The sequence below is a fragment of the Paroedura picta genome, chromosome 2 (assembly GCF_049243985.1).
Source record: "Paroedura picta isolate Pp20150507F chromosome 2, Ppicta_v3.0, whole genome shotgun sequence".
Classification (NCBI taxonomy): domain Eukaryota; kingdom Metazoa; phylum Chordata; class Lepidosauria; order Squamata; family Gekkonidae; genus Paroedura; species Paroedura picta.
In genome coordinates this window covers 8,920,192-8,932,796 of record NC_135370.1, presented here as the reverse complement: position 1 = coordinate 8,932,796, position 12,605 = coordinate 8,920,192, and the positions used below count along the sequence as shown (strand labels likewise).

The window sequence follows — 12,605 nt, the reverse complement described above, 5'->3', positions numbered from 1 at the left end:
TTTTAAATGCATCGATCCAAGTCGCTAAATCAATGGATTACAAGGCGACATTATTCGCTTAGGCCGTTTCGTTCCGCGTCGCATTCAGCTACCCAAAGGGAAGAACAACTCGAGTCTCGGAAATAAACCCAGAAGCACAAAGCTGCCCAAAATTATTCAGCTACGGCTCCCACCCCATCGTTCTGGATATCCTCTGGTGCTCTTCTCTACTTCCCCTGCTCTGACGAAATAACCTTTATTTCCTGAAGGGAAAAACAGATAACAAGAGAAAGGATAGGCATAAACAAGACTTAATGACCCCAGAGCAATCCCCCAGAGCAAAGTCCATCAATAGATGGCGTGAAATGTTATTTTGGGGATTCCTAATTAAGGTTGTGACCAGCCTTTAAAATTCATTACACTCATCATTGGAGGCAAATCTTAATACCTCCCCATCAAGGCCCCTCGGAAGCTGCACACTCAGCTTTACAACCTAATAAATCCATTTTCAATTTAAGTGCGTTTGCCACTGGGGCTGCAGCTGCTTTATAGACTCAACTGTTTGCTGTTCAAAGAAGTCTTAAGGCAGCAGCGCCTATAGAAGGCCACTGTTGGGGAACAGACACGAGGGGGCAACGGAGCCAGGCTCCTTCAGCTCCTTCAGAGAATACAATACGTCAAAACTGCCCGGACAGAACAAGAACTGAATTGTTATTGCACAGTCTTGCATCACTCAGACTCTGAAGACATGTACCTGCCCATGAAAGCTAACCAGAATTAAACCCGGCTTGCCAGAGAAGAAGGAGGAGGAGGAGGAGGAGGAGGAGGAGGAGGAGAAGAGATGGTTCTTATATGCCGCATTTCTCTAACAGAAGGAGTCTCAAAGCGCCTTACCATCTTCTTTCCTTTCCTCTCCCCACAACAGACACCCTGTGAGGTGTGTGAGGCTGAGAGAGCCCTGATATTGCTGCTCAGTCAGAACAACTTTATCAGTGCCGTGGCGAGCCCAAGGTCACCCAGCTGGCTGCATGTGGAGGAGCACAGAATCAAATCCGACTTGCCAGATTAGAAGTCCACACTCCTAACCACTCCACCAAACTGGCTCTCAAAGATGTGTTCTGCTGCTTCAGACCAACCAGACGACTCGCTTGAACCTATCTGGAGAAATGTGCTTGCACAAAAAAAAACCTATCCCCAGAATCAAACTTTGTCGGTCTTAAAGTTGTCCCTGGACTCAATGTTTGTTCTGCTGTTTCAGACCAACATGGCGACCCAACTGAATCAATTTATACCCCCAAAAATCTGATTTTTAAAAATGTATACACTGAAATATTGGCCTGGTGGCCCAGTGGCACAACACTGTGGTGGTTGTGGAACATGCCGTTGAGTCACATTGACTTATGGTAACCCAGCAGGGTTTTCAAGGCAAGAGACCAACACAGGTAGTTTGTTATTGGCTGCCTCTTTGGAGAAACCCTGAAATTTCCATTGTGGTCATTCAAGCACTAACCAAGGCCAACCCTGCTTAGCTTCCAAATTCTGATCAGCATGGTCTAGCCTGGACTCTTTCTTTCTTTCTTTTTTTCTTTTTTTCTTTCTTTCTTTCTTTCTTTTTTTCTTTCTTTCTTTCTTCCTTCCTTCCTTCCTTCCTTCCTTCCTTCCTTCCTTCCTTCCTTCCTTTTTGCATTTCCCCCCCACATTCTCTCTGTGGACTTGGGACAGATTACAGGAAAAACAAAATACAAAACAAGGAAATTAAATTAAATGAATAAGTCATTAAAATATTAAAACAAGAAGTAAAACACATAAGGGGTGTGGCTAAAGATGTCGTCCTGAGGGGATTGCAGTGCAATCACTGGAGCCTCACAGGGGCCAATTGTGGAAGCAATTGGCAGAAAAGAGGAGGGGTACGCAAACTCCACCTCACTTTTTCTACCCAGGAAGTCCTAGTGAACTCTTAGGGCCATCTCCAATCCTTTAGGGAGTTTATCTCCCCGGATTACAGGCTGTCAGCGTTTCAGGTCAAGAGGACGACTGCCATATTTTATCTTGGACTATTTTTCTTTCTTTCTCTCTTAAAAGAAACTGCTTTAACCCTCCACTACGATTTACTGCAAGTGAACGCTGTGGACTGAGGGGAGGACAGCATCTGGTAGCCTCAACGAAAGCCATTAATCAACGCTTCAATATATAACTGCAAGTTGTACAGAAACTGCAAGTATCTCTCCGTTTTTTCACCTCTCTACTTCCCCCTCTAGCTTTGCCTGAAGCCACCTCGATTTGAGGCAGGCTAATTTTCTTTCTTAAGCAGAAGAAGAGGACTTAAATTAATTAGCAATAGCTCTTACTGTAATTGTTTTGGTTTTCGGAGATAAGAGATAAGAGCCGTGAATGGGAAGATCCCACAAGAACTCTGCTCCAGAACTAGACTATTGGCTTCACTGACTTCAAAACGTCATCTATTAGTGCCAGGAACATCGGAGGACAAAACAGACTTTCGCTTTCGCCTAGGACTGTATCAGACTTCTACTGGCTATTTGCAAAATTGTCTGAGATTGGTTGCTGACTTATAAGCCTAAAACATGTCTATGTTAAAAAGAATGGCTCATCTAATAGAGAAACAAACCCAAGATTTGAAAGCATTTACAAAAGGATTGCTTAAGAATATTTTCAAGGAGATCTAAGACGGCAAGGAAGAGGTTTTTAACAGGAATGATGGATCAATAACAGTGGTTGATGACAGCACTAAACAAGGTGGGAAACCATCAGCAGAAGAGAAATCTGAAATTTTGGAGATGGAAAAGGGGATGTCGGAGCCTTGCAGCCTAGATAAGGACACCCTTCTTAAAAAGGCATACAGCCATTTCAAAGCAACAGTACACAAGAATCAACCAAAAGATACATGGATCTGTTTTGAAAGTAATCGATTTAAAGGAGTTTTCAGGAAAAAAAATTGTATTGATATCGGAGTCCAGGAGGTGCAACTGCCTCAGGATTCATCGATGAATACTCTGCAGAAAAGAGTACAACTGCACTTTCTACACCAAAGTCTAACTGGACAGAATATAAGTCTACGGGAACAACAAGATGCAGCAAGCCTTGATATGAGACCCCCTTAAGAAGACTGGGGAAGTGAAAGAAGGAGCAATTATTGAAATCTTTTCTTTATTCTTCTTCTGTATACTTTTAAGGCAATATAATCGTAATTGCTGGAAATGTCATGATAAAGTGGGGTTTCCCCCCCCCCTTTTTTTTCTTTTTTATTAGTGTATTGTTATAGGGCCATACTGTTCTACAAGAAATGTTCAATGTTAAGCATTTAATTCAAATCTGAAAATATGGTGTTGAATATCTGTCAGGATGGCTCTTAGACTGTGTCAAGTAGTTAACGTGGGGTCTTAGATCTCCTAAGAAAGCTGAATCTGTATTATTAAATATATCTCCGCAGTGCCTCCCAGCCTAAACTTAAAGCTTAACTAAAAGGAGACACCTAACGGAGTGGGTTTAAGTATAACAAATGAAGACTATATTTTACTGTTCTTTGTATTATCAACTTATACTGTCTCGTTTCTATATTTCTATCTTTATGAATATATATATGAAGTAATACACATATTGCTTTGTCGTTTTTTTAAGGTTTTTATGTAAACCGCCACGAACTGGCTAGTATCAGGAGTATAAATATCCATAAATATCCTGTCAATATATCTAATTCTCAGTGAGGCCCAATCTTTGGATATTTTAATCCAGAGGAGGGAACCATGAACAAACAAGATGAATTTTTCTGAAGATCTGAGGAAAGCCCGTTTGTAGAAAACTCTGAAATCTACACAAAAATACATTGAAAGGTTAGAAAACCTCAAATCAAATAGAAGCAGTGCCTGCAGCTTTAAGAAATGTATGCCCTCAGTAGCTGTTACTAGGCAACCATACCAGTATTGTCAGCCTTGGTTTCTGTCAGTGAAAGCCAGGGGAAAGGGGTGAGGCTGGCAGCAAACACCAGAAAACTTGCTACCATCCGACCTGCATGACTTACTGAGGACTAGTTGCTTACTAATGTTCCAGCAACACTGTGAAAGCCTGTCTGCTGCAACAGATAGTTTCAGACAAAGATCTGGGAGACCCAGGTTCAAATCCCCACTCGGCCATGAGAACTTGGGTTACACTCTCACAGGGTTGTTGTAAAGATAAAATGGAAGAGAATCTGGCAGACGGCTTTGAGGCCCCAGGGTGGAAAAACATGGGGTATACATGAGGTATAATTATAGCTGAAGATGAATAGCAAATTAAAGCAATGCCAGATAGACTACCCTCCCAGGCAGGCTTTCTTTACAGCCCTAGAAGGGTTTCCCGAATGGGTGGGAGTTAATAATGTATATATATTTTTAGATTTGTAAATGAGCCATTTTATTCTGTAAGCCGCCCCAAGCCGACTTCTCGTGTATAAAATAAATACATGAGACATTTATCGGGTGATATGTTCATATGTATGTTCAACCAGCCCGCCTCCTCCCCAAATGGCCAATGATGGGCTTGGAGGGGGTGGGAAGGGGAGGGGCTTTGGGTGGGCGTGTCCGCAGCGATGCTTCCCAACCATATTCTGCACGATTGCGCCACTTCTGGGGCTCCTTGAAGCCTGAAGAATGTTTCAGGGGTTTCTCAATGAAGTTGAAAAACGCTGCTCCAAGGCATCCATTTTCTTCAGGGGAAATTATCTTTGTTGTCTGAAGAGGCGATGTAATCCTGGGAGAGTTCCAGGTCCTACCTGGAAGCTGGCATCCCAACCCCTGCTCCCTTTTAACTAACATTTGCACGGGCTGCAGAAAATGCATGCCAAGTGAGCAAGGACATACTGAAGAGCCAATTTAAAAGCCCACAAGGCAGACAAAAGGGGGAAATCAATACTGTGAGTTCACGGCACAAAAGGAGGTCCATTGTTAATGGCGCTGCTGGATGCCACCAGGCAACAAAGGGAACTCCTGTCCCATTGTTGAGGAAATTGTTCCATATCTCAAAGGAGGTGGCTCGAGAAAGCGCAAGGAAAAGGAAAATGAAGTGTTGTGGGGGGGGGGGGGAATGAAAGGGGAGTCCCTGGGAATCTCATTAGGGGATGTCTGGACTTCAGCAAAAGCATCGCTGAAGCAAGCTTGCATTTAACTATTGCCCACGGACATGCTCATGATTCCATCTCTCCTGTGAAACCTAAGTCTGAATCCCTAAATTGCAGGGGTAGTCAAACTGCGGCCCTCCAGATGTCCATGGACTACAATTCCCATGAGCCCCTGCCAGCATTCGCTGGCAGGGGCTCCTGGGAATTGGAGTCCATGGACATCTGGAGGGCCGCAGTTTGACTACTCCTGCCCTAAAGTGAACTAACACTGTGTAGAATAGCACCATTGTGTAGAACTGTGTAGAATAGCACCTCGTAAACTCCCCAGGGTAGGGATCTGTATTCTGTAGGGCACGGTAGAGAGGGCTTCCATATCACGTGCCCACCACCGAGCACCGAATCTCTGAGGGGCTTCCCAGACAGAAAGGACTAGAACACCGTAGATCCCCCCCCAGCTTCCCGAATTTCAACCTCACAACTTGCCTTGAGGTTCTATCCAATGTGTCAACTTGGTTGGGCCCTTAAAATGTTTTTTTTTCCTTTTAATCAAATGAAATTACCATCATTCTCATGCTAATGAATGTCAAATTATTAGCATAAACATGCCACCTTTTATTCCTCTCTCCCTTGTCTCCAAAAACATGTTTTCTCTCTCTCTCTCTCTCTCTCTCTCTCTCTCTCTCTCTCTCTCTCTCTCTCTCTGTTTTTCGGTTTTAATAGCTACAATTTATCACATTAACTAGAGCTGCTATTTCTGCTGAGACATCTGTGAGGGGGCAGTCCCAGGTAAAAACGAACACGCAAAGCCCTTAGTAACCATTGCCACAAAAACAGAGAGAGAGAACAGCATGGCGAGACTCTCTTGATATACCACCTGCTGCCCTGGTTCCTTCTAAGCTGAGGAAAAATCCCCTCCCATAATATTTCTCTCGGTTCTTTATTTAGAAGACTAAATCGAGAGGAACGACCGAGACTCTTATATTTAAAAATAAGCGAAAATAAGGATGCAAAGTATGGTAAGAGGCCACTGGATAGGTATGGGCATATACAGCACAGTGATTGTATTCTTAGAAGGCTGTTGTGAAGGGTTGTGGGCCAGCGGGTCATCTCCCTCACACACACACACACACAACCAGTGCAGTGGCCAAATCACAAATTCTGTTGCTGCTGCCAGGGATCTCCTTCACCTTTAGGTTGCCTGCAGGTTGTCTGGGGGTGTCCCTCCAGGGATAAGTTTCAGTTCGGGAACCTCTGGCTGCTGATCCTTCACATATCCATATAAATAAATGGATGAAGAATGGTCAAATGTCATTGTTTCAGTTCTGAGCTTACGGGATGCATTCTAATGCACACCATCAGGACTAGAAATAGCATCCTGTCCTTTTCCCACCACGTGGCTCTCCAATTTTCCACCCCACAAACTTGAACAGGCAAGATCTTCACAATTTTTGGGGCGGCCCTTTGCAGTTGAAAATCCGACACGTTCGTTTGTGAGCGATGGGATTTAAATTTAAAACACTGGATTTAAATGTACCCCAGTAGAAGCATCATTATATTCCACAAGGATAGTGTTTTGAAAATTAGACGAAAGGGGTGTTGGGGAGGAACGTTCTTTGTTTCATGCACCCTGTGTTAGAAAATTATTTTCTGATATACGTGATTATATACGTGATTCTGATATACGTGATTCAAAACACTTTTTTCATTTCTGCATCCCTTTCCACATCTTTACTTCGTTTTCTAAATAGGTAAAAAATAAGGATCTACAAAAATGAAGAAGACAACATGTTCGTTCATAATATCCATCCGCATGCACATTCAAAGGCAAATGTTCCCTGGTTGCCACACTGTTTGAAAACAACATTCATAACCGGGTGACGGCTGCAAACAGCACTCTAGCTCAGGGGTAGTCAAACTGCGGCCCTCCAGATGTCCATGGTCTACAATTCCCATGAGCCCCTGCCAGAATTCGCTGGCAGGGGCTCATGGGAACTGTAGTCCATGGACATCTGGAGGGCCGCAGTTTGACTACCCCTGCTCTAGCTGGCTGGAAGCAGCTTGGATTCAAATTCCATTTCTGACCATCACACCCCCTCCGCCTGCTACTTACTTTGCACAAGAATTTGCACTTGTAGCCATCAATAATTTTGTCTGTGGGAACGTAACGGGATACACTCAGGCAGACAAACGGCTCGGGAGTCCTACACACACCGTAGCCGAACCACTACTGTACCCAAGTCAGAAAGGGAGCTCATTCGTCATCTACTCCAAGCACAACGCAACTCAAATATCAGCTCCGATCCTCCTGTGTTGGTTTCTCTGCTTTCTACCTTTTCAACCATGGGCTTCATGATTCTTTCTGGGCTACTGCCAGACCGGCCTCTCCGGCACCACAGCATAGCACTAACCCTGCCCTGGCCACAAAAGGTGAGTAGCAAGATGCATGGAACGCAACAGAGGTGCCTTAGGCCGAATCAGACCGTAGGGCCATCAAGGGCTGTATCAGGGACTCAGAACGGCAGCCGCTCACCAAGGTCTCCAGCAGAGGTCTTCCGTATCACCTCCTGCCCGGTTCTTTTAGCTGGAGATGTCAGGGATTGAACCCAGGACCTTCTGCACGCCAAACAGCCCCTCTCCATCCAGTGCAAGCATAGTCTCAAGACTTAAAAAGCAGCTTCACCGCAGGGCAGAAGACGTGGTTTTGGTCAATTTGTCCTCGGCAAGCACATGGCATGGTGCCACAGACCGGACCTGTCTAATCAACTTCACCCATAAGGCAAAGTATGACCCCAATAAAGTCCAGTATGCAGTCTCATGCTTTGAAGTAAGGTCAGTACATCCATACAGAGATTTCATGGCCGGTCCCATTGCTCAAGCGATCGGGAGAAGTGACAATGATGTGCTAGGGCAGGGGTAGTCAACCTGTAGTCCTCCAGATGTTCATGGACTACAATTCCCATGAATTTGCTGGCAGGGACTCATGGTAATTGTAGTCCATGGACATCTGGAGGACCACAGGTCGACTACCCCTGTGCTAGGGCACAGGCAGTGCTGTGCAATAGTTACACCCAACCAGGAGACAGAGGACAACCTTCATGTCACAGTTCCCAAGGCCTAAAGCCTAAAGCAAAAGAATGGAAGCAATCTTTGGGCAAAAAAGCGTTCTAATCGGGCTCTACAAAACCATCCTCCAACTATCGCCCAAGCTCAGCCTCCACGTGGCAGCCCGCTAGGCAGCACCTGCCCAGAAGGATTTCAGAAGGGATTCCAGATTGCAACTTACCCGTAAAAAGGAGAGGTCTCTGTTGTGCTCGATGCTGGTGATTTCAAGGTTGCCCATGACCACCTCACAGTTCTCATAGTACTTGCGCAGCGCACGGTATTGCTGGTCGAGATCGGACAGAGAGCTCAGCTTGTTCTCTGTGCCTGCACAAACTGGGGGAGAAGAGATTGGGAGGGATATATTAGAATATGAATCAAATACAGAAGGCATGTGAGGGCAGGAAACTCTGTGTGTATTTTTTGGTGGGTGATGTAATCTTTCAAGAGCCTAAGTTCCCTTCATGATCTCTCATTCCGCACACATTGCATAATGCACTTCCAATGTGCTTTTGCAACTGGAAAGTACGTTATCCAACCTCTCTCTCTCTCTCTCTCTCTCTCTCTCTCTCTCTCTCTCTCTCTCTCTCTCTCTCTCTGTGTGTGTGTCACACACACACACACACAACACCCCTCTGTATTCCTCATTCACAATTCTTCATTCCCTGCCAATTGCAAAAGGTGGAGCCTTTCTCAAATTTTAGCACTGAGGAATACCTGATACATTCTTCAGGAGCCAAGAAACCCAAGAAGTGGTGTGATCATGCAGAACAGAGTAGGTAAACATAGCTATGTACGCATTTACCCAGGGACCCTCCCCTTCCCACCCCCTCCAGGCCCACCATTGGCCATTTTGTGAGAGGAGGGGGTGGGTCAACATAACTACATGTGGTCATATTGCCCAATAAATGTTTAACATTTATTGAATCCTTGAGTCCTCTTAATATTTGTGAAACTGGCCAGGGGGTAGAACATGTCCAGACTCAAATCTGACCCAATCAGGGTACGGCCAGACTGCCCTCTGTGGCTGGCTGCTTGCCACTTTTAGAGCCAGCGCACCTGTGATGCTCTGCCAGTCCACCTGGGTGGTGGCAGCGGCCCACAGCACCCACCCGCAGTGGCCAGGAGGGGCCCCCTGCAGCAGTACTGGCACCGAGGCACCCACACTGCCCGCACTGCTGAGCCATGCCATGACTCCAGCAAGGAGGAGGAGGCAACGGCAAGCCTGTCCACTTCATCCACGACACTGCCCACAAAAAGAGCCCTGTGAGGGCCCACCGCTGCTCCCAACAACGAGGACACACAGGCCCCACTGACTCCTCCCCATTTCAATTTGCAGTGGGCTTGAATACTAGTGTGTGTGTGTGTACACACACACACACACACATATACACCCACATATATATTTTTAAAAACCCTGGAAGCAAAGCAAAGCAAGAGAGGAATTCCAATTGTTTCAGAAGCACGGGGATGGATCTGCCCATCGTTCATTCCCAGAGGACTGCATCCAAAAGGCCAAAGAGCCTTGGGGCACCTTAAAAACTGACCCACGTACTATGGCAGGAGCATTCCTGAGCCAAAATCCACATCATTAATTTGTGAGGGGTTCCCAGCAAAGGAAAGTCCATCGTGAAGTACTTTCTCTGCCTCTACCTCATCGCTCTCGGGACTAAAACGCCAGCTGAAGAGCAAGTTGTCCGGAAAGAATTTCCTGATTTCCTTTCTGGGCGGCTTCCCCAAGAAGCAGCCGGACGAATTTGGAGCGCCTCTTTCTCCAGGTTGGAATCTGAACTCCCAACTAGAGCAAAGCTGGTCTTCCCTATTCAGACAAGAGTCCACCGACAAAGAAAACCGACACAATGATTACCTGCTCCCCCCCCAAAAAAATCCCCCCAAACCCTCAAATGATTCCCACTATGCTGGGGAAACACCCATCCTATTTCTAATGACCAAGGAGCTCGGGGAGAGGATCGGAGTCCCCACCAGAGGTCAGAATCATTAGAGTTCTCTGTAAGATGGCTCTTGTCAGTTTTAGAAAACGTTTGCCTGCAGGGAAGGGTCCATCCCCTTCCGGAGCTACAAGAAAGGGCCTTGCTTCTCTTTCAAGATGTGAGCGGTCGATTGTTTGAGAAGAAGGGCGTAACGGCATTCCGTGCTGTGGAGAAGGTAAAACTAGCACAAAGATATCCTGGCCCTGCAGCTCCGGGGGAAGTTCAGAAATGGCAGATTGAATGGAATGCCTGGACCACCGCGAGAGCAGGTTGGACTGAACGTATCAATTTGCAAAACTAGGTGCATGCTCAGGCCGGCAGCTGGGGATGCGAGTCCCCAGGAGGGACCGGGGGATTCTCTGGAATTATGGGTCATCTTGAGAGCTCAGTTCCCCCGGAGAAAATGGCTGCTTCAGAGGGAGTGGGGCTCAAAGGCATTATATTCCACTGAGGTCCCTCCACACCCCAAAAGCTGCCCACTCCCAGCTCTACCCCCAAAGTTAGCAGTTCAAACCCAGAGCTGGCAACCCAACCCACACAGAGGGGATGCAGTTCCTTGTGCACGTGTCAAGTGGCAGCCAACTGACAGCGACTCCAGCAAGGGTCTTCCCAAGCAAATGTGGAGGAGGCATGCTTTGCCGCGGCCTTCCCTCCCCCACTGCAGCTGCTGACCCACAGTCAGCCCAGAAAGCCCAGCAGGCGCCTCCAGCCAAGCCAGGCCAGGCACCCCACAACACGGGCAAGCGGAGGGCCATGGCGGCTGGCCCCGGTGCAGAAGGCGCCCACTAGGCACCCGCTTGCCCAATGAGCCTTGGGGGAGAGGAGGAGCCCCTCGCTCAGTCCCCAGAGCACGTGGAGGGAAGCAGGGTTGGTGTGGGCGGTCTGCAGGGACAGTGGAGCCGGCCCTCCCCACTCTGATTGGGACTCCAGCGGTCTCTTCCCTGTCCTGGAATATCCTGGCGATGACAAGAAGAGGTGGAGAAGCCCTGTCCTCCGGGTCCTCCCCATTAGCTCCCTCCACATCTCTTTCTGCCATCACATGATGCAGCTTCAGGTGCTTCCAAGGCCACCTGGTCCAGGCTGAAAAGAAGCCACTTCCTGTCCCTTGATTGGGAGCCTCAGGCCAGCCGCCTCCTCCTCCTCCATTCCCTCCCCTTCCTGGAAACAGGCACTCCAAAGCGACCACCGCCAGCCCTCCTCTCTAGGCTGGACCTCAGATGCTGTCCTGGCCTCAAACTGCCTCCCTTACCAGGGGCATGAGGTGAGGAGCAGTGACCTGCCACAAGCCCCCTCCCCTTCTCCATTCTGCCACCTTCCGTGGCTTATTCCTACCTTCTCCTTTCCTTCCTTCACCTTCTTCCTTCTACTTCCCCTCTTTCTCCCTCCCTGTCTTCCCGTCTTTCCTTCCAGTTGGCCTGGCAGGATCTTTTGTAGATATCTGTGATGTTTCCACATAACCTTTCACAACCATCTGATTCTCGCAATTTTTTTCATCATTTCCCTGGTGTGGGTGGGGCTTGGGAAGGGGAGAGAGTCTGCCCGCTGAAGCTGGCAATTTCTCCATGGGAAAATCGGCTGTGCTTCTGGGAGATGTCCAGGACTCACCTGGACATTGGCAACCCTGTACCAGCACATATCATGACAGCCTGATGTTTGAATGCCAACCTCGGCTTATGTCTCCCCCAAGAGACGGGGTGTCCCGGTTTAAGACACGATGCAACGGAGCAAGGGGAAAAGAACAAAAGAAAGGATGGAAGAGAAATAAACTCATAATAAATGAAAAATAAAAATGAAGAAGTGCATCCAAATCATTGGTCAGGGGTAATTCCAGCAATGGAGTTTGTTCCAGCCTGGAATTTTTTAAAACCAGCTTTTACTCCATTCTCTGCTCTGTGCCTTGTCCAGTTCTCCTGTCGCCTACAACAAAACTGAAACTTTTGAACTCACCGAGGCTCTCCTTTTGAAACAAAACGTTACTTATTGGGGACCCGGGAAACAGATATCATTATTGCTGGTCTCCATGAGGCCTTGGCTGAGTGCAGCACGACTTTCATTTGACGATCGATTCCCCAATCAGGCAGCGTGCGCTCACGGCTGCGCTCGGCCCATCAGGGCCATTGATCGCCAGAGTCCGCCTCCGAACAGAGAACGGCAAATCCTCCCTTCCTCGGTCCCATTTAACAACCTGCGGCTTCTCTTCTGAACACAAAACTAATTTGTTGATAGGTTGTTTTTCTTGGGCAGGCCTTGATTAACTTAAATCGTTTGGCTGGAACAAACAGAACGCCGTCCTGCCGTCCTGAAGGAACCGGGACAAAGTCCAGGGCTGCTGGGCAGAATGCTTCACAGCCTGAAGCAGGGGTAGTCAGACTGCAGCCCTCCAGATGTCCATGGACTACAATTCCCATGAACCCCTGCAGGCAGGA

The 12,605-nt window shown here is 47.4% G+C and overlaps 1 protein-coding gene across 4 annotated transcripts in view; it reads right to left on the bottom strand.

Annotated features, from left to right (window-relative positions):
* Positions 1 to 12,605, bottom strand: part of ERBB4 (erb-b2 receptor tyrosine kinase 4) — a 918,733-nt gene that overhangs the window by 617,323 nt on the left and 288,805 nt on the right. For all 4 annotated transcript variants that reach the window (XM_077319331.1, XM_077319333.1, XM_077319330.1 and 1 more), the window contains exon 2: positions 8,373 to 8,524. In XM_077319331.1, coding sequence (XP_077175446.1) covers positions 8,373 to 8,524 — 152 coding nt within the window. The remainder of the gene's footprint in view (positions 1 to 8,372; positions 8,525 to 12,605) is intronic.